We start from the raw sequence: 21,485 nt of genomic DNA, 5'->3' as shown, positions 1-21,485 counted from the left end.
GGGGGGGGGGCGGCTTAACAGTAATCGACTTCTGATGTCTGCCAGGGCAGGGCATCACTTATCTGGCTAACCAGAGCTCGTTTCTCATGCCTTTCTGACTTCTGGGCATCCCTGGCGATGCATCAGAAGATGACATCAACTCTGAGCTGGTCATGGCGTTTCGCATCAAAATTCGGTCGAATGGACTTCGGAATGAACCACGTCCGTCAGACTGAAAGAATTCTTCCGGACATCCCAGCCGGATAGACATCAAGTACATCACCCAAAGGCGTCCAATAGGGCCCGGTTGCCAGAACAAGACTGAAATCGAGGTCAACGAGCTTCAACCATAGAAAGTTCGCTTGATCCATGCAGTGGTAAAGGACACAAGTCTATCCATACGAAGCCTGGATACGCTGTTCAATCTGCACCACCGTTCATTGCTTGCCGGAGTTTAGCGCGGAGCTAACTACAGGTCTCTTTTTGTGGACAACTCCATCTGATTTGCATCACTAATTCGCTTAGAGGACTCGTCAAGCCCTGCATTGTCCCCACCAACAGGTACTGCCTTGCTCAGTCATGGCCCACGTATATCATGGCCCACGGAGTATTGTTGAGCTCCAGGCGTCTGAGCGGGCTCTCCAGGTTTTTCGAATGGTCCTACGAGTAGAATGCGAGGACATTGGCTTCCCGTCAGTAATAATACTGCGCGGGACGCTTCCGCCTTCTGCTGGCAATCTCGTATGTGGGGTGCCCCATGGATGTCCCACCGGTTCCCAGCCTCAGGCCTTCTGCTCGTACGAGAACTATCGTCGCAGACAGGGGGCACAATGCGGGTCCTGTTGCGATCGCAATTCCTCTGCATAACATGCCAACCTCAGACTTCAGGCATTCATACCTGGACTCAGCCTTGGGCTTTGGGAATAACAACGTCACTCTAATACCCTTTCTCGTTATCTAGGCGGTGGGGTCAGCGGCAACACGAAATTGCGTATCAAGAGATACGCATCAGGAAACTGGGATTCACCACCTTCCTTCTACAATGAGTCTTCTTCGTACTGCGTTCACAGTTCAAGAAGATGTCTATGGCGTAGAATCCCCCGTCTTTACAACGAGGATATGGCTTTAACGGAAGTAAGCAAATGCATGTTTCGGATATGGGCGACTGACTCTTTACCAAGGCATTTCTAACCCATGACAGGCACGATCGGGAAACTCTCCATGGCTAGGTGACTAGCGTCACTGGCGACCTTTTGCCGCTTGGCCAACAGGATCCACCAGAAATTCATCCGAGACCCTCCAGCAACCCACCGCCTAATGAAAACAAATCTCTGCTCCCCAAGAAATTTGTTCAATGCTATTTCAGCACACCCTTTTCAACGTCGGACTTGTACGGTTTTTGGATCCTTTTCTTTGTTGGTCACTTTCAATCACTCAGGCCTGTTTCATCAAACCGATTTAGGTCTCGGGGCGCTCAAGATAGCCTCGGGTCTGGAGTACGAGTGTGGGGTAGCTTCATACATTCCGCCTGGCCTGGCATAGCAGTTAACCATGGCCGATGCCTTGCCCAAGGAAATTGGACACGGTCTATCACCCCAAGAGCAAGGCCATACTAAAGCTCAAGAGGCACAGGATGGACCAGAGACTCGTTCACAATCATCAGAAAAGGATGGGCTGAGTTCTCTTGGGAATCCTGGTCATGGAAAACCAAGCGACAGGAGACCGACCTCCACCGACTCATACGGCCTCCATCGGACACAGTCAGGTGTCGATGTAGAACGCGCCCAGAAGGATTTCGCGGAGTTGAACCGGGAGTTTAGTTCAATCAGTCGACGGATGTCGCGTACCCAATCTAGAGCCTCAGGTGCCAGAGCCAGGGATCTGGAAAAGGCTGTCAGCTCGTCCGACGAAACGCTAGATGATGCCTTCGATTTGGAGCAAACCCTACGTGGCAACCGCGAAGCCGACAACGAAGCCGGAATCAAGCCCAAGTATATTGGTGTGATTTGGGACAACCTTACTGTTCGGGGTATTGGCGGCGTGAAGAATTTCGTCAAAGTGTTTCCTGACGCCTTTGTCGATTTCTTCAATGTTCCTGGGACTATTATGAGCATCTTCGGACTTCGAAAAAAGGGCAGGGAGTTCAACATTCTACGCGATTTCCGTGGAGTTGCTAAACCCGGGGAGATGGTCCTAGTTCTTGGTCGACCTGGCAGTGGATGTACTACTTTCCTCAAGGTTATCGCCAATCAGCGATATGGCTACACAGGCATTGACGGGGAGGTTTTATATGGTCCTTTTGATGCTGCTACGTTTGAAAAGTTGTATCGTGGAGAAGCTGTGTACAACCAAGAAGATGATGTTCACCATCCTACATTGACCGTTGGACAGACTCTAGGATTCGCCCTTGATACGAAAACTCCAGGGAAGCGCCCAGCTGGTCTCAGCAAATCTGAATTCAAGAACAAGGTCATTCAACTGCTACTAAAAATGTTTAACATTGAGCATACTATCAACACCATTGTCGGCAATCCATTTATGCGAGGAGTGTCTGGCGGTGAGAGGAAACGCGTGTCAATTGCAGAGATGATGATTACACGTGCTACGGTCTGCGCATGGGACAACAGTACACGAGGGCTTGATGCATCCACCGCACTTGACTATGCTAAATCCCTGCGGATCATGACCAACATTTACAAGACTACAACTTTCGTTTCTTTATATCAAGCATCCGAAAATATCTACCATCAATTTGACAAAGTTATGGTTATCCATGAAGGACGACAGGTTTTCTTTGGTCCTGCCAACGAGGCACGAGCCTATTTTGAAGGTCTGGGCTTCTTAGAGAAGCCACGGCAAACCACCCCAGACTACTTGACTGGCTGCACCGACGAGTTCGAAAGAGAATACAAACTGGGTAGATCCCCAGAGAATGCACCCTCAACAGCTGACTCTTTAGTCGAGGCTTTCCAAAAATCCAAATATGCTGACAGGCTCTCTACGGAAATGGCCGAATATCGCGAGTCGATAAGGGAAGAAAAGCAAATCTATGATGACTTCAAAGCCGCCCACCAGGAAGCCAAGCGGAAACACACTCCGAAAAACTCAGTTTATTCGGTACCGTTCCATTTGCAGATGTGGGCCTTGATGCAACGACAATTCTTGATCAAGTGGCAAGACAAGTTCTCTTTGGTGGTATCCTGGATCACTTCAATCGTCATCGCCATTGTCGTCGGCACAGTTTGGCTGAATCAACCCCAGACTTCTGCAGGGGCATTTACTCGCGGTGGTGACATCTTCATTGCTCTTCTTTTCAATGCATTCCAAGCATTTTCAGAACTTGCTTCGACCATGCTTGGGCGACCAATTGTGAATAAGCATCGTGCCTATACTTTTCATCGGCCCGGAGCTTTATGGTTAGCGCAAATCCTCGTGGGTAGGTCTTCAATCTCTCAACCGAATCCGGTAGTGTTTCTGTCATTATTAACTTCATGTGATAGATCTTGCTTTTGCGAGCGTCCAGATTTTCGTGTTCAGCGTCATTGTCTACTTCATGACTGGTTTGGTGAGAACACCTGGGGCATTCTTCACGTTCACACTTATCATCATCACCGGCTACCTATCAATGACACTGTTCTTTCGGACGATAGGCTGCTTGTGCCCGGACTTCGACTATGCTATAAAGTTCGCCGCAGTCATCATTACACTCTATGTCATAACATCTGGCTATATCATCCAATATCAGAGTCAACAGGTCTGGTTAAGGTGGGTTTTCTACATCAATGCACTGGGATTGGGTTTCGCAGCGATGATGATGAACGAATTCAAGCGACTTACAATGCGGTGTACGAATGAAAGCCTGATACCTTCAGGCCCGGATTACAATAGCATCACCAACCAAGTCTGCACCCTACCCGGTTCTGAGGCAGGTTCGGTAGAAGTTTCAGGTTCGGCTTATGTGAAGACCGCCTTCTCGTACGACCCTGCTGATCTCTGGCGCAACTTTGGCATCATCGTCCTGCTCATCGTGTTATTCTTGTTCACCAATGTCGTTCTGGGAGAAACTGTCAAATATGGTGCTGGAGGACGGACTGTGACATATTTCACCAAGGAAAACAAGGAACGAAAAGAACTGAACCGAAAATTGCAAGAAAGGAAACGAAGAAGACAAACAAAACAGGATGCTGGAGACAGTTCCGAGCTGAACATCACCTCTAAGGCTATCCTTACGTGGGAAAATCTGACCTATGATGTTCCCACACCCTCGGGGCAATTGCGCCTCTTGAAAGATATTTTTGGATATGTTCAACCAGGAGAATTGACAGCTTTGATGGGCGCTAGCGGTGCAGGTAAGACCACATTGCTCGACGTGCTTGCGGCTCGAAAGAACATCGGTGTCATCGGAGGAGATGTGCTCATCGATGGACAAAAGCCAGGACTCGCTTTCCAGAGAGGCACTTCCTACGCTGAGCAGCTTGACGTACACGAGGGCACCCAGACCGTCCGCGAAGCCTTGCGATTCAGTGCTGATCTTCGACAACCTTATGAGACCCCCCGCGAGGAAAAGTACGCCTACGTAGAGGAAGTTCTATGCTTGCTTGAACTCGAAAACCTGGCAGACGCGATCATCGGGAGCGCGGAAAGTGGTCTTTCTGTCGAAGAGCGAAAGAGGGTCACCATCGGCGTTGAGCTTGCAGCCAAACCCCAGCTTCTCCTGTTTCTCGATGAGCCAACGTCTGGTCTCGACTCCCAGTCTGCTTTCAACATCGTGCGATTCCTGCGAAAACTCGCTGCGGCCGGTCAGGCAATCCTTTGCACCATTCACCAACCGAACAGCGCCTTGTTCGAAAATTTCGATCGACTTCTTCTCCTGCAGAAAGGCGGCGAGACCGTATACTTTGGTAATATTGGAAAGGATGCGCATGTTCTCCTGAGCTACTTCCACAAGCATGGCGCCGACTGCCCTCCAGATGCCAACCCGGCAGAATGGATGCTTGACGCCATCGGTGCTGGAATTGCTCCACGGATTGGAGATCGTGACTGGGGTGAGATATGGCGGGACAGTGAAGAACTCGCTGCAACGAAGGCTGAAATCGTTGATATGAAAGCCAAGCGTGCCCGCGAGGTCGCCAGTGAGCCGAAATTGGACGAAAAAGAATACGCATCACCCTTGTGGCATCAGATCAAAGTCGTGTCATGGCGGACCCATCTTGCTTTCTGGCGCTCACCCAACTACGGATTTACGCGACTCTTCAACCATGTCGCGATTGCCTTGCTCTCGGGTCTTGCTTTCCTCCAGCTCGACGATAGCCGATCGAGTCTCCAGTATCGCATTTTCGTCATCTTCCAAGTCACCATTATCCCCGCCTTGATCCTCGCGCAAGTCGAGCCGATGTACGATTTCTCACGACTGATCTTCTACCGCGAATCTGCCGCCAAAGCATACAAGCAGTTCCCCTTCGCCTTTGCAATGGTGTGCGCAGAAATGCCGTACAGTCTGCTCTGTGCAGTTGGCTTCTTCGTGCCGATCTACTATCTGCCAGGCTTCAACAACTCGTCATCCCGCGCTGGCTATCAATTCTTCATGGTCCTGATCACCGAGCTCTTCTCCGTCACCCTGGGCCAGATGGTGGCGGCAATCACGCCATCAAGCTTCATCTCAAGCCTGATCAACCCCTTCATCGTGATTGTCTTCGCCCTATTCTGCGGCGTGACGATCCCCAAACCCCAGATCCCCGGCTTCTGGCGCGCGTGGCTTTATCAACTCGATCCGTTCACTCGCCTTGTCTCCGGCATGGTCACGACCGAACTGCACGACCTGCCCGTTGTGTGCCGCCCGAAAGAACTCAACTCCTTCCCTGCCCCGTCCGGCCAAGACTGCGGTTCCTACATGGCTGACTTCTTCCAAAGCGGAGGTTCTGGATACCTGATCAACAACGCCACCGATCTGTGCCAGTACTGCGCTTACAAAGTCGGCGACCAGTTCTATAGGCCCTTGCAACTCAACTTTAACGATCGCTGGCGCGACCTGGGCATCTTTGCGGCGTTCATTGCGAGTAATTTGATTTTGTTGTTCTTGGGGAGCAGGTATTTGAATTTCAATAGACGGTGATCTTGCATACATAGTAGTACTTAGTGGTTAGCGATTTGGTTTTATAAAGCACAGCGTCTCGCACTACTTACCATATATATATATATATATGTATACAATATCTATAAAAGTTAATATTACATACCATGTACTATATCTATTAGTACCTACAGTGTAGTACCTTCCTGACAAGACAGACATATATATATATATATATATATACATATAGTAGTAATGTACCACGTCTTAGCCCTCCAGTCCAGCAAGAATGAGCCAAAGGGTCACTAGGTACTTAGTACATAATGTACTTGGTAATATATGGTTTCAGTTCTGTGTTTAGAGGAGCAATGTAAACCAGGACGGGGCTGATTTCGAGCGGACCTAGGTAGGTGGTGACCAGCCCTGATTCTTAAGTAAATACTACATATAATCTATACATAGTATACTAGCAACCTGTCCGATAGACAGCATATCCGACACGTAGTACTATAAGTATAGTACATAGTATCGTACTATATATACTAATAACGAATCAAAATTTGGGAGCTCAGTGTGCGATCGCCTCGCTTAACTCGCTGCTATCGCTTCCTAACTTATACCCAATACCCTTCGATGCTAAGTACGTCGTACTTAGTTAGTATCTACGACCACTAAAGTACGTACCTCCAACACTCATGAAAATGAAACTTGAACTTACTGTGTATTCTTAGTAAGAGTGGGAGTACTTGCAGTACTCTCCATAACGATCAAGTAAGTACTTAAAGATTGTAATAATACTACATCTACATCGTATGAGGAGTCCGATTAGGATTAGGTTAGGGTGTAAATAGATAGATTGAACAGAGCCTTGGCCACGTCCAACGTCGACTTCCGAATTTCGAGGGAGTTGGCATCTTCACTAGAATCTGACCTGGTGTGGCTGACTGTGAGTGCGCCGCCATGAGGGAATACCGCATCTGAGGACTAAAAATTTAGGGCATCATGGAAGGGGTTCGCTGCGGCCGCAGTTGCCGTGGGACAATCTTGAACTGAGGCCGGAAGGCAGGAGCCGAGTCCTGGGAGTTCTGGGGAAGGCGCGGGGTCCTCAAGTGCAGTGGATCACGACCTCTTCCTTTTCAACCACATACCTACCTAGATAGATAGGTAAGTACAATATTGTCGAAAACAAGAATTGTTGCGAGGTCGCCGTTCTTATAAAGCATCGATACATATACCGCATGGTTGCTGTCGAGATTGCCTACTACTAAGGCAAAATTTGACAAGGAGCAGTGCGGCGCAGTGAGCCAGCATCCAGAATGGTTGTTCGCGCCCGATTGTGCAGCGGATACGACTTAAGACGGAGATACAAAAGCACACCAGCCTTCTCGATTCTTGTTTCCTCCTAAAATGCCAACTTCATGCTATAACACTACTCACTTCCCTCACAGTGCACCCGCCCGCCTGGGAAATATAGTGTAAGGTTGTGACCTATTCACAATAGCCATGGCCCCAGGCCCTAGCCCTCTACTATCATCCATTTCTCCGCCACTGCCCTAGATTTCGAACGCAAGCTCCCGGAGGGCCTCGCTGATGCCATTGCCGAGATCTGCATCCTAGAGGATCTGGAGCATGCTATTCAAGACATTGAAGCCAGTCAAGCTGGCAGGAAGTCATTACGCTATTTGAACAAGATCAAGCCTTGTCTTCATGCTCTGATTGACTACTTGAAGACAATGCATTGTGAATGCAAAGCCTGACATAACGGGCTTAATTTGGGGCCCTATCAAAGCCTACTTGCTGGTAGGTGGACAGTCCCCTGACTGTATACCACGGCCAGCATTGACAATCGATGCCAGATTGCCTCCAAGTATGAAAAAGCTTTTGATTCTCTTACTCTCAGTATATGTCAAGGTCAAAGCTGTTCTGCCCCACTTCTCTGCTATTGTAATAGGGGGTCACACCGTATGGAAGGACGGGTGCTCTCAATGAGCACGGTATTATGGAATTGTCATACTGGCTGTTGTGTTGTTCCTCTGAGAGAGAAGAGGAGAAGTCTAAGTAAAGTAGGTACGTAGCGTCATTATACTCTGGTCAGCGTCAAAACATGCTCTAAGCTCAAGGATTAGGTTGGAGCATTGCCTTAAGAAGAACCTGTCGTGCTCTTTGTTGGAGGAAGTGACTTAACTCCTTTTGGACATGCGCTCCGCGATGAATGAAATCTCTGTCTTCTTCAACTCTATGGACTCTGTTCTAGTTTATATAGATATTTCCTAGGCACTTGATCTCCAGGAACCCCTTTAACACTCTTGAGGTTATGTTTGATGACGTTTTTGGCAATCTCGAGCGCTCAAAGGAGCTTCTTTGATCTCTAGCAAGCACTGCTCACTATCAAGAAGCCCAGGGGGCGTGATAACAGGCCGGGATCATAGAATATCCACCGACAACAAAATGGATGTTTGACGAGGCCTCCTGGGTAAACTGGCATAATAAAGAAGAGAATGGTGGAAGGATATTCTGCATCTCAGGTATCCCAGGAGCAGGTAGGAGACGCGTTACTTCTCATATTTTGGAGCACTTTAGCTCGTGTCGACCGGCAAAACTATGATTTCCAATAGCATAGTGGACAATTTGATGTCCAAGCACAAAGCCAATAGACTATGCGTAGTTGCATATGTTTACTGCAAGTACAATGACTGTACAGAACACCTTCACTGAACTGATTCGCTCGTCGATTCATCAGCTTGTTGGTGATAATGAAGATTGTGGAGAGTACCTCTTTGATGTTGCAACACAAGTGTCAAGCGCACTGTCAGAAAAATGGAAGCGCTGATCACTATCCTGAGGTCTTTATTGGCATTGATAGACTTGATGAGTCCGAGCAGAAGGAGCAGGGGATGGTGATCAATCTTCTAAGAGAATTACTCAAGCAACCTTCACCAAGTCCCAATCTTCATCTATTCATTACAGGTCGGGTGGAGCTAGATCTAAAGCGGCCTTAAACGGTGGCTTCGCTCTTCACAAATATGCCATGTTGGAACGGCTACCCCATAATCACTCCCTGCAGGCGAACTACATGTCAGACGAGCAGAACAGTCTGGAGCTACAAAAAGACGTTGAGAAGGCACATGCTAATGTATTCTCCTTCTCCACATCTGCGCAATTTGCGGGATGAGACAATTTCGAGAGTATGCTGGAGAGATTGGAAGCCATGTACAAAGATATTCGGCAAAGTTATGGTGATGGTTGTATGAATTGCCTCTTCATTGTAAAGCTTACTATCTAATGTTGCAGATGAAAGTTCACTAGTCACTCAAGAAATATCCAGGGTTCAGACCGCCATCGAGACTTCCTTGGATTCCTAACCTGGTCGTGAAAGGGAGTCATTTCCCAAGGAAGCTTACGGCCATCATCCATATCATTGTTCTAGTCCTTCTTGCTCCCGGATCTTTTGATGGATTTTCAACTTCTCAAGAAAGAAGTTTCCACGTCCAAAAGCATGAAAGGCAGTACCTGTGTCACTTCCAGGACTGCAACTTCTCTTCTATCGGCTTTCCAACGAAGAGCGCTCTAGAGTCTCATCATGAGATATACCACGTCGAAAACCTTCTGCCACAGTTCTCACACCTGACGTTTTGCTCAACTTGGGTTACATTGTCAACAAGTATTGAAGCTGATGATGCATCATTAGTCGAGAGTTTATGCGTCGAAGCTTCACCTTCTCCCGGAAGACCAACGGGGCTCGTTGCAAAGGCCACTATTAAATCACGTTTCAAGTCGGCCAGAGTCCTAGCTCGGCATTTCCAAAACCCTTCTGATTTCGAAGACAAGTCCGCAGGGGCCAGGCTCTTGGAAGCTCTAGCAGAAGGCAACCAGTTAAGCTTGACACGATAGATTCTTTCCCTCCACACTACACTGTCATGGAGTATGCGTCATTACAGATCTGCTTCGGTCAAGATCCTTGGCAAAGGTCAGAGAGATTTGTTAGCGTTCTTGCTTGATCAGATACAGTTGCGAGAGACTGATACTGGCATGTACGCCTCGCTCATCGAAAAGGCAGCGCGACCTGGTAGTTGTGCTAAGCTCTCGGTTATAGTAAACACAGTGGGGGGAAAGTGTGATCCACGAAGTTTAGCTCGCTGTTGTACCGAGTTTGCCGCCAAAGGCAATGCAACGGCGCCAAGACAAGTTTTGCCTGTCATCCTCAAATATTTACCTGAATATGTTAAGACTACGGGGCGATTCCAAAATCTACAGCATATGTCAATTGGCGATGCGGTGACGAGGTTGCTCAGTGGGACAATGAGAAAGTCGAAGGAGGAGGAGGGGCGCAGTCTCAGGGCTACGTTTCAGCTAGCTGCCTACAGAGGAAATATCGACGTACTGTCAGGACAGTTGAAGATGGGAATGGACATCAACAACATGAATGGACTTTACGGAACTGCGTTGTAGGCTGTATCGAGAAGAGGCCACGCACAGGTGGTTCGATGGCTACTTGGCCGAGGCGCTCAGACCGAGACCTGTGGTGGTGAGCATGGAAGTGCTCGCCCTGCCGCTGCCGCCAAAGGCCATGTTGAAGTGTTAGAAATCTTACTCGGGGCGGGATAACCCATCACAATAAGCTCGTGCGAACACAAAAGTGCGAAATAGACTTTCCCTTGTATCTGATCCTACCACGGCAAATCCGTTGCATTTTGCTGCCGCTGAGATGCAGGTTGAAACAGTGCAAGTGTTAATTAAAGCCGGAGCAGATGTTACAGCGAAGAGCTCGTCGTTGAATTCTTTCTTTCGTCAGGAAACAATATCTTTCCAAGAAGAAGAGGCGGAGGACTTGGAGGACTTCGGGCATTCAAGCAGGGCACCATGGGTACCGGATCGTTCTATAAACTGCGACAACACATTTGAGAATACAACTGCCTTATACACACCGCAAGACGCAATACAACGGACGGAGAGCAATTACAAAGAGACAGATGTCGACATGTCTTTCATGCCGTTCGAGGAGTATCTAACGATGGACGAAACCCATCAGACGAGCAACGAGATCACTCCGTCCAGCTACAATGGGAAACTACAAAACAACCCTTTCCCTAATCTAAGCCCTAACCTATTCACGATCCCTTAGAGAGACACTTAAGCACGGACATAAATCCAAAATCGAGAAAAGGCCCATGGACGACGAGTGACTGTTTGCTGTAATTTTTCGAGCTAACTTGCAAGGCAAATCTCTCACAAAGTTGACACGGGGACTTCTAAAGATAGCAACGCCACAAGAGGCTCGACCAAACGTGCCCGGTGAATGCCGTCGTGGATACCAGTGAGCAGAAAGCCTCTAGCTAAGGGAATGGGATTGTGATCGCGGAAATCCCCCTGACACTGCTCTGGTGATAGCATTCTGATACTGTTAGATAGGTCAACTCACTGGACAATAGCTCCCCTCGAGTGCTATGTGGGAGGCAGACAAATCTATCCTCAAAATGATGAGGGCGGAGGATGCCCAGCTATTCTAGATACCCAAACACATGTCTCAATCAACACTCTGAACGCAAGGTTCACTTTTACAGGAGAAAGGAAGCAAACGCCGAAAATTACCCGAGCGAAGTTAAGCATGCACGTTCCCGACGGGAATCGAAGGATGATTTCAAGGCTAGAACTCATGGAAGCGCTGAGTCACTATGAATTAGAGGAAAAAATCACCTAGCTGTAGCACAACGACAGACATATACTACGTATCTGTCGACCAGCATTGGGGTCTTCGCCACGCCTGGGAGGAGGCTGAATGAGCGGAGAGTTGGGTATTCTGAGGGGTAGTGTGAGTATTATCATAAGAGTGTAGAGTTTGTAGAAATGAGATGAGGCCCCGGGGGGGGGGGGGGGAAAGAATACTGTAGCCTACCAAGGTGCAAGTGTTCGATCAGCCGTTGGAAGCGAGCTTTGAGATCGTGTAGGACGTAAGCCCTGGAACGACCAGGCCACCAAGACCTGAGTTGGTGGCTATGAAATGTAACTCGCGGGTTCTTTGGATCAGGTTGTGTCTTGATGAAATACTGTTGATTCGAGGACACGTCAGTCAGCTAATCTTCATTGAATTCGTTGATGTTCTTTCGGAGGGACGTATAGCGTGGTGTATAGTGCTTGCGGCGCAGGGAGGTCCAGTAGTTAATTCATGAACCTTGGAACTGACTTACGTGAGCAGTCGAGTAGACGCCCTTCAAATTGATCCCCTTGACAGACCCAATAGTCAGCAATGATCAAGGGAATGAGAATGCGTGGGTAGCGCTACTATTCTCCGAAAATAACAGCATTCACATCGCTGATGGAACCGCTGCCTACCATGGAATCCCACCAATTATTAGGACTAAAGTCGCCGACGTTGGCCTCGTCTGCAACAACGGCAGCATTGGCCATGACGACATCAGGAGAGCGACCAAAGGTTCTAATCGTTTCAGTGAAAAGCTTTCCAACGTCCGTGTCCTTGGCGAGATCGGCCTACACAGCTATCGCTTTATGCCGTCGTTGATTGCTTGGACCTTGACAACAGTCTCTTGTAGTTTGTTGAGGCGTCGACCAGCGACAACGACGCCTTCAGCGCTGGCTCTTGCCCAGACTTCGGCTGCGGCCTAGAATCAACCGGTCAGATGAGAAACAAAAACCGCTGAATACTAGATAGATGACTGTGATGAGAAACATACCGCACCTAAGTCTGTCCCACCACCAGTGATGATAATCACTTTCTCTGCTGCTGAGAGCTCGGGATTTGTTGGTGATATGGAATCATAGGGATCGCGTCTGATGGTCTTGGTCGGTTGGAAGGGAATAGTGTAGTCGAGGCTTTCATCGGCCATTGTGAATATCGAAGGTTTTCGATCCAAAAAAGGGGGTTCAAGGGATGGCAGCGAAACGAAATTCTCGTCCTGTTCCTTTTCCTTCCGACTGCGTGGATTCTGATCATCGTGGGACACCGAAATTCCTCTCCGGTATATTTAAGGCTTTTCGTATGTAGGAGAGTCGTACAGTCATCTTGCACCCAATTATCAAGCGTCGGCCTTGGTGGAGGAAGGTAGCTCCCGCGTAGAGTCTGAAATCCTCCCTGCTTAGAAGCAGGCCTGATGGATTACAGATCGTCAATTGTGAAAATGTACATTCCTTATACGTAACACCGTGCGAAGGTGTAGGAATGAAAGTCCCGAGTAGTGCCTACTCCCTCATGGTGAGGCACATTGTGCCGAAAGACGGTCTCTAAATTGCGCTCTGCATACCATCATGAAGCTCCTTCCACCACGGAGGTCTTGATTGGCCTGCGATCAATAAAGGTCTTGGTTGGTAGAGCAATTTTGCAAGGGCGGCACCTTTTACAGTAGAAGACTTGGCTGACTTCAGCCATTTCTGAGGAAACTGTTGCTACAGAACGAGCAGAGAAGGTCGGACAGATTTATAATTATTTGAAATCAATTGCTGATGTAGGCGCGCCTAGGTCGTTCGCATTCGACCTGAGGCTACAGATATCCCGTGTGTAAAGTCTGTTGTATTTTTGAGCACAGGGCGACAGGAAGTAAAAGTGATTACTGAGAGCCATGATCCTAGATATTAGAGCTCCGCCCAATGGGGAGATCTTAAACGAGGCTAAAGATGGAAGTAATTTATAGACTAAGAGTTGATCTCCTTTTCCTCGTACGTTGGGCTCTCACGGCAGCAGTAATGACTGCGTAGTTTTCGGAGGTGTGATAAATCAATGTTGTCGCGACTTGGAAGTTTGAAGCGCAATAGCGCCGCTCGATACCTATCGATTAGAAAAAGGAGGGAAGCTTCTGTGTTTTCACCGTCGATATAATGGTGATTCGAAAATTTCAATATCTAGAATGCCCGCGCCCCGGGGCAGCTTTTTACTCCAGCGCTTATTCTAGGTCCCCACTGATGGATGCTGTAGGGGTTTCCATCCTCAAGGATTCACATACAATCCCTTACCTTACTGGCTAACTCCATATACCATAATACAAATGCTAGCTTATCCAAACCCTACATCGCCTCCGTGCCGCAATCCCTGCGGCTGCTGGGATATCGCTAAAAAGAAAGTGTTCGTGACATGATTATAACCTGTTAGAATGTCTAGATCTGTTCCTTGTCCAGCAGCCACCGTCGGTCGGGGGCCTGTCGCCAAAGTTGAACGTTTGATTCAGTTGCGAGCATCGACAGGTAACTCGACGAAGTGTGATTCGTATTTCTGTGGAGCGGACGCGAGCTCAGCCCTAGGCTTGCTGGTTGGAGCCTCGTAGACAGCGCTATTTGATTGAGGACCAAGACTTAGAGGCATTGATGCCACTGATCCATATACCGGTGGCGCTTTAAAGTCTTGGCTACTGCCAGCTTCAGCTGGAGGAGATGGTTCAATTTGTACTCTTCGCCGGCGTCCGAGCCAGTAGCCTAGTCCAACAATGACGGCAAGGCCTGCAACTCCACCTACAACACCGCCCGCGATGGGTCCGGTATTGCTCCTTTTACTTTCGCTTTCCGTCGATCCGGAAGTCGGCGCAGAGTTCGATCCGGTTGGACTAGATGATCCACCAGTCGTGGTGCTTGAGGGTGGTGGAGTGAAAGCTGTGGCACAACCATATTAGCAATTGGTCATATAATCAGACTATATCAGCCTCAACTCACCAAAAGCAGCGGCCAGTGAATTATCGCTCCATTCTGGTTCTTTGTAGCTTGCAGCATAGTAGTCTTTAACTACCTCAGGTGACTCGTACGCTGCAGCATCTGCCGTGTAGGTGTCTGCCCAGGCGAATTCAGTCATGTCGAATATGCCAATCCCGCTCACCCAGGGATCTGGCTCCTGTCCAAAGGCCTGACGTGAGCTGGGTTGCCTCCCACCAATGGATATAAACTGCCGCTTTCCAACGACGCTACAAGTGTGGCAGGCTCTCCTCTTCGTCGTCTTCGACGTCGTCTTGAACCATTGGAAGCCAGGGAAAGACAACGCATAAACGCTCAGATAACCGTCTTCTCCGGGATGAGCCAGGTCGTATGTAGAATTGGTAGAACCGCCATAAACAAACCTGAACATCGATGTGTTGGTCATTTTGACATTAAAAGATCGTGGGAAGTTAAGCTTACATTTCGAAGCTTGAACCATCACTGCTAGCCGCGCCTACTATACAGAACTCTGATCGTGGTGGTGGAATATCGCCAGTCGTTTTTTGGCTATACCAGGTACCTGAAGCGATGTCGTACATCGTGATGACAGACATGTCGGCCATGAAGGTGCCTAGCTCGTAGAAAGACTCCTCTGTGGGGGGGTTTTCACCTCCGACGACAACGAAGTATCCTTGTTCACCGAAGTTTGGGACGATTAACGCCTTCGCCTGAGTTCGGTAGGGACTCTGGGCCGGAACGCTGGCAGTGAAATTTTCCCATCTGTCTGATTCTAGGTCCTGCGTCACCAGACCAGAAAGAACTGTCATATTCGGCAAGGCGTCGGGCTTGAAGACATTTCCCCCAAAGCTGTAGAATTTGGAATCCGAGAATGCAGTGGCTGGCGCAAAAGGACCGAGAGTGTCACTCGAGAGGCCACCGTCTGCAGGGCTGACATCCAATGTCCAGCTGGTTGATTGAACTCCTGCGGGAGTAGACCATATCTCGCTTGGCATGGCGACTGCTATTGACTCGTTTCCCGCATATGGCCACCCGCCGTACCTTCTGATCGTATTTTCTCCCTCGTCATAATAGAGCTGGGGCTGTCGTAGGGTACGCATGCTTGTCGGCTGGTCAATATTAGCCGTCAAAATGACTGACTGGTTGGTCCAAGATGTCGTCATATCGACGATAAATGTTTGGGTTTCTAAATGTGTAAGTACTTGATGGCATCGTGTCTCCTTGGTCTCTTACGCTCGGCCGCTCCAGCTGTAGTGTAGTACTCTCCTCCTGTGATATAGAGATAGTCGCCCACGACTAGGGCTAGCATTGGTCAGTATGACATATTGTGCAGAAGGCCGCGAGAACATACAAGAGCCCCAGAACCATTGTGATATGCTGGAATCTATGAGCTCAGCCCGTACGCCACAGGAGGCGAGGCTGAGCACAAACAGTGCGCTCAGCATCTTGTTTGGATTTCTCGACAGAAGTACTGGATGTGGGCGTGACGACGTGCATGGAGCGTTGGTGATGGGAAGGTCGAGAGACTGCTGTAACGAAACGCCAGATGATCTATCCTCTGGGTTGATGGCTAGCAGGGCCGTCTCGATCACGGAACTTGCTCCTTAGGAAACCAGGCAATTGAACGGAAGGGGGAGAGATTCAGGCGTACCGTGGAACAGCGGAGTTGCAAGAGCGGGCTATTCCTCATCCCTGTAGTCTAGTGGCAGCGCGAGGAGCGATATTGTCCTAGAAGTTCCACCATTTGAACAAATGACCCGAGGCCAGGAGAACCATTCCCCAATGACATGATTTTTTCAGGGTCACGATTTCGGTTATGGGTAATGCCCGTATTGGATTAACTAGATCCAGGCACGAAAGTCTGGTTGGCCTGACAAGCTTTGCGGGAGACAGTCATCTAACAGGGGTCAGTTCAAGCACCCCAACGGCCCCTCCCAGTAGCCCAGAAGCACGGAGGAAGCAGAATGGTGCTGTTTGGGACTGGTATACTATTCGTTGTAGCTAGTGATCTTCACTATGCGGCGTCAGCAAATTCCAAATGTAAATTGTAAGCTTGAAATTCTGGCCCAAGTAAAGGATGGAGTCACAGTATTGAATATGGATTTCAACAGGCTATACCGGTGGCAAGCAAGTATAGTCCGGCCCCAAGGAACCGAGCAGCTTCCTGGCCGAATTCCGAGGCCAGACAAGTCTCAAGTCAGTTGACGTGTTGATGCCAAATCCAAAGGCTGTTTGGCCATGTGAGGAACATACCGTATTAAATCACCTGAAACACAGTGGAAACGTGGCATGGGTTTCGAACGCAGCAATTGGTGAAAACTGCCTTGAGATAGGCTATTCAATCTCGATTGATTTGCCAATAGAACCTGGCAAGGCAGGCTACACTAGACTAGGCCGTCAGGGGCCATTTAATAAGTTATATTTGCAAGTCCCCCCAGGGGGCCTTAACCGTCGCTTGGAAAGGAGTCCGTCGCACCTTAGGAACGTAGCAACCAGTCTCGATTCTCGTGTGATGATGATGCGACCTCTTAAACCTCTTTGATTGCACTTGCATTTGGTTTCCAGAGCTGCAGTCTAGGCGAATTCAGTTCTCGTAGGATGGATGACTCAGGACCGAATCAGACTGCTTTATCTGGCTTAGCTGAATCGAATTCACTCGGCTCCTGTATCACTTTATCGACAAACTGTGAAAGGCCTGATTCGTGCGCGTACGGGTACATATCATATCCTCGATAAGGAACAGCCGAGAACCATACTCTCCATTGTGATGCGTCCATTGTGGCAGATATTCGGCTTGCCTGACCACGACGTAGTCTTTTCGATACGAGTGATGTATGATGTTCAGCAATCCTGGAAAGGTTGAGCATGGCATCATCGCATGTACGGAAGCTCAAGATTTCCTACAGTCGCCACAACCATAGGCCAGCTGACTCAATACCGAAGTGTCGCACTGACTACTCATTCAGTGTAGTCAGAACGCGAGGGGCTAATTATATGACTCTACAAACATACACGGTAAACTCAATGAAATTCTTGGATTGGTACGTATTGTGTTGGCACCTTGGCGAATGTCCGTACATCAATCATGTCCAGCATGCCCTTATCAGTCTTCTTCAGTTTTGCTAATGGTCGCTCCATTGTTGGCGAGTTGTTAGACAAACGATTGGTCGGGACTTGTTACCGGCGGACTGGTTGGCCATCATTCTAGCCTTCTCAACACTACTCAGACGTCTATTAATGTGCCAAAAAATGTCTCCTTGTACAAGTACTCGCTATCGAGTCCTTTTAATAATCCAGGGGCCAAGCGCTTGGGGCTAGGTCAATTCAGCCCTCAGAATGGCCTAACAGCCCCTGCAATCGGGCAAAAAAGGGGATGTTCTCCAGACTCGTCCGTGGGCAAAGAGTAACTCATGCAGGATGTGTGCTGACCCAACAAGTCTGAAAATCATCCCGCAAGCCAGTGATTGGGATATATACACGTGATGATGTTTCAAAATCGATTCTGGGAATCGTGACCAAGGCTTCTCTGGGACCAGAACTTGGTGTGATCCCATTAAACGGGGCTGAAGGGAGCTCTGATGCAAATGTTATCTATCGCGCGACAAAGGGCAAGGGTCCTAGCGGTAACGTTAGTATCGTTTGCAGTCTGAGCACCATCACCATCCTTTTTTCCGCCCCTCCAACACTTGCAATGATAATCTTGTCGACAACCTATGCTACTTCATCGAGTCGAAGTGACCTTCCTCCTCAGCTGGCCGCCGAGTCCCCCCAGAGCTGGGGCGTATTACCCGGCGGGCCTGGTGACCTGACGTTCTTCACCACACGTTCTTTCCATTTGGCATTGAGCAGCTGGCCCCCTTCTGCCAACCAATCCACATCATAGCCTGAGGTTCAGGGATCGAGAAATTAATGTAGGCTAGCGGCGATATCAGACTACATACAAGTCCTAGCACAGGCCAAGAGTAGTCAGGCTAAACTTTCAGATATGGCAATATAGTGGCCGAGAAAGGCGCCCTATTATCTTCCAAATGCTGTGGCATTTCGATTCGTGGATGAACTCCTCGTAAAAGACCATAACGCGCCACCTCAAGTCTTACTGAACTGAATAGGAGTCTATTTCCATATCCAGCGAGAGGTTTCCGCCCTCTTCGACCCCGGGTTCTTCATCGTTGGCGCTGGGCTGAATGGTTCATAGCCTTCTGTATTCGCCAAGACAGTGAAGTTCACTGTTATTCTCGTGGGTCGCGCCGTTACTCACCTAGCTCAAAATCTATAAATATATATGACAATTACCAAAGTCTCCCCGAAACTGGGAAAAGCACTAACGAATGCATTCTGCGTAGCCTGCAGAGAAAATTCTTAGATGCACTACTCTGCTCATAATGGACACTGATCACCTAGGGCGGCACAGAAGTTGGTAGTTGTCGTCGGTTCGACGTCAACTCGACTGGTCGGAGCCGAAGCCTATGATCCACCGTACATGTGCTACGGCAGGCTTTAGGCAGATTTATGTCAACGTCAAAACTACTAATACTTGTAAATCATTGACTACCTTAGGTCATACATGCGAATCAGGACTCTGTGCAGCTGGCATGCATGCAAGGCTGCAACTAGATGTATAAAATGCATGTTGCGCTTTTGTGTATTGCAAGCTACCTCGAACACTAATGTGTCCTCCAATGCACCCCAACCTCACGCACTCTTGCTGCACGTGAAATCCTTTGTGTTGCTGGAAGTCGAACAAGAAGGCCATTAGGCTGCAGAAGCCTCCACCTTCTGTTTTGCCCTACAACCTGGGATGAGTCTAGTTGACTACCCATCATCATGCTTCGCTGTGTCGCTAACATTCCGCGGCCGGCCCGTACCATTGTCAAACCGTCTCTACAGATCTCTAGCACAATCCTTACAAGAAATATCAAAACTCATGATCTTCCACCATCGAAACACTCAGATAAGCCACAGCCATCGACGCAAGATGCGCCGACACCTGCCCAAAGCGAGCCACCACCACCCATGGCGCGCTCAATGGAGAGTCTCCTTGCGGACACGAAGCCTGCAGACAACCCTCTCCTTGCCAGGGTTCATACGCGCGAGGACGCGGAGGCTGTTCTGAATTTCGACCATCCTGCAGCCAATATCCTCACACAACCTGGATTAGTGGTACAAAGGCATTATGGCACGATGGGCATAGTTTCAAGGCTAGAACAGGTCGATAAGTATGTAATACTTGATCCTCGTGGGAATCACATTGGCTACATGGCAGAACATGATGGAATGTTTCAGAAGATCTTGCCGGGGCAATGGTTCAGGACCCATCGAGCATTCACCACGCACGTTTTTGACAGGCATGTGCAGGAAGTGCTCAGATTTCATCGACCATTCTCATGGACGAGCACACAAACTCGAGTGTATGATGCTCTTGAGCGTAAATCCAGACTCTATCGTACCAATGATAACAATCCAGAACTTGGACTAAGCATAGAAGCAATGCCTATCATCGGTGAAGCCCGCTCCCGAGGGCCGCTTCAGAGTCGCAAATACGATCTGCTTCTCGCCAAATTAGGTGAACCGATGCCTGGTTCGATATCCGCAAAGCCTGCGGAAGACTCATCAGAGTTGCGAAATCAAAAAGCTAGTCAGATTGTCATTATACCGATTTTCGCACATTTCGCTCACATCAATAAACCGTTCTCGTCATTAGACTTCCAGGTGACTGCTGAAGACGGTCGATTAATAGGTTTAGTCAATCGAAGCTTCCGTGCTACCACTCAAGAAGACTTCGCCAGTACAGGAGCTTACGTATTCCGCCTGGATTCTGCGCGACTCGAGCAGGAAACACAGAGAGAGGATCCAAGTTCACGAACAGGTAATGTCGATCAAACAAAAGTAAAAGTATTGGGTGAGGAGGATAACAATCACGGATTGACACTAGACCAGAGGGCAGTTATGCTTGGAACTGCGGCAACTTTGAACCTTGATTACTTCGCTGGGCAAAGTACCGACGCTGGTCTTCCGTTCATACCCATACCGGTCCCAGGTGGAGGAAAATCTGCTGGTGCAGGTGCAGGTGCAGGAAACGGTGGAGGCGGCGAGGTCGGTGGTGTTGTCGGTGGCGTTGGGCGTACTGCAGGGGGCGCAGCAGCAGGTACAGGATTCAGTGATAGCACCATCGCCGGAGCTGGTACATTGGCGGGCTACGAGGCAATGCAGCGTGGCATGGGTCAAACGCGTTCGCCAGCAACACAAGACGCGAGCTCGCAGGTACCGCAGCCTGACTCCCAGTCTTCTCAAAGTGCCTGGGAGTCCCAAGACCAGAAAGGAGATGCCTGGGGCCAGGGAGATTCCGACCCATGGAGCGATCCCGGGGCACCTAGTGGAGGTGGAGATGGGGGAGGATGGTTCCAACGATTCTGGGATCTTTTCACCTGAGAGAATCTACCTGCTAAGGAATGTACCTGACACCACGGGGTCCCCCCTTCCCCGGTGAGTGGTACACGAACCGTGAACGATTTTCAAGCTCGGTTGGCCTCGGGACATTACTGCACTGCAAAGTTTGATATGCCATGCAAAGGAGGAAAAATATCGTGACCTCGTTGCGGTCGGGCTCGACTGAAAACTTTGGCCGCATTAGAATCAAATGCCGCTCCACAAGGGTTGATGTACGTGCGGACTGCGGATGATGAAATCTCTGCTCGTGATCTAAGCTTTGAAATTAACTGTTGCGAGGCTGCGAAAACTGTCAGGGCTAGCTGATATCTTAGAAAATTTCACTCAGTTTGGGGTAATGATA

At 49.0% G+C, this 21,485-nt stretch overlaps 5 protein-coding genes across 5 annotated transcripts; 3 read left to right on the top strand and 2 right to left on the bottom strand.

The window, feature by feature from the left end:
- Positions 1-1,530: 1,530 nt before the first annotated feature.
- A1O9_01650 (uncharacterized protein) lies at positions 1,531-6,091 on the top strand (the record flags this gene model as incomplete). Its single annotated transcript, XM_013410808.1, has 2 exons — positions 1,531-3,415; positions 3,480-6,091. The coding sequence occupies 2 exons, from the start codon at positions 1,531-1,533 to the stop codon at positions 6,089-6,091; spliced, it is 4,497 nt and encodes a 1,498-aa protein (XP_013266262.1).
- A 3,882-nt stretch (positions 6,092-9,973) lies between these two features.
- Positions 9,974-11,171, top strand: A1O9_01649 (uncharacterized protein; the record flags this gene model as incomplete). The annotated part of the gene is made up of 2 exons (XM_013410807.1): positions 9,974-10,494; positions 10,697-11,171. The coding sequence occupies 2 exons, from the start codon at positions 9,974-9,976 to the stop codon at positions 11,169-11,171; spliced, it is 996 nt and encodes a 331-aa protein (XP_013266261.1).
- Positions 11,172-12,328: 1,157 nt separating this feature from the next.
- A1O9_01648 (uncharacterized protein) lies at positions 12,329-12,891 on the bottom strand (the record flags this gene model as incomplete). The annotated part of the gene is made up of 3 exons (XM_013410806.1): positions 12,329-12,535; positions 12,583-12,666; positions 12,739-12,891. 3 exons carry the CDS (start codon positions 12,889-12,891, stop codon positions 12,329-12,331), a joined length of 444 nt encoding a protein of 147 aa, XP_013266260.1.
- A 1,328-nt stretch (positions 12,892-14,219) lies between these two features.
- Positions 14,220-15,690, bottom strand: A1O9_01647 (uncharacterized protein; the record flags this gene model as incomplete). Its single annotated transcript, XM_013410805.1, has 3 exons — positions 14,220-14,641; positions 14,702-15,099; positions 15,158-15,690. The coding sequence occupies 3 exons, from the start codon at positions 15,688-15,690 to the stop codon at positions 14,220-14,222; spliced, it is 1,353 nt and encodes a 450-aa protein (XP_013266259.1).
- Positions 15,691-19,519: 3,829 nt separating this feature from the next.
- Positions 19,520-21,124, top strand: A1O9_01646 (uncharacterized protein; the record flags this gene model as incomplete). The annotated part of the gene is made up of 1 exon (XM_013410804.1): positions 19,520-21,124. One exon carries the CDS (start codon positions 19,520-19,522, stop codon positions 21,122-21,124), a length of 1,605 nt encoding a protein of 534 aa, XP_013266258.1.
- Between the last annotated feature and the right edge of the window lie 361 nt (positions 21,125-21,485).

This window comes from Exophiala aquamarina, assembly GCF_000709125.1.
Source record: "Exophiala aquamarina CBS 119918 chromosome Unknown aczIA-supercont1.1, whole genome shotgun sequence".
In the NCBI taxonomy this organism is placed as follows: Eukaryota; Fungi; Ascomycota; class Eurotiomycetes; order Chaetothyriales; family Herpotrichiellaceae; genus Exophiala; species Exophiala aquamarina.
The sequence above is the reverse complement of the archived record's forward strand: the minus strand, read 5'-3'. Positions and strand labels throughout refer to the sequence as shown.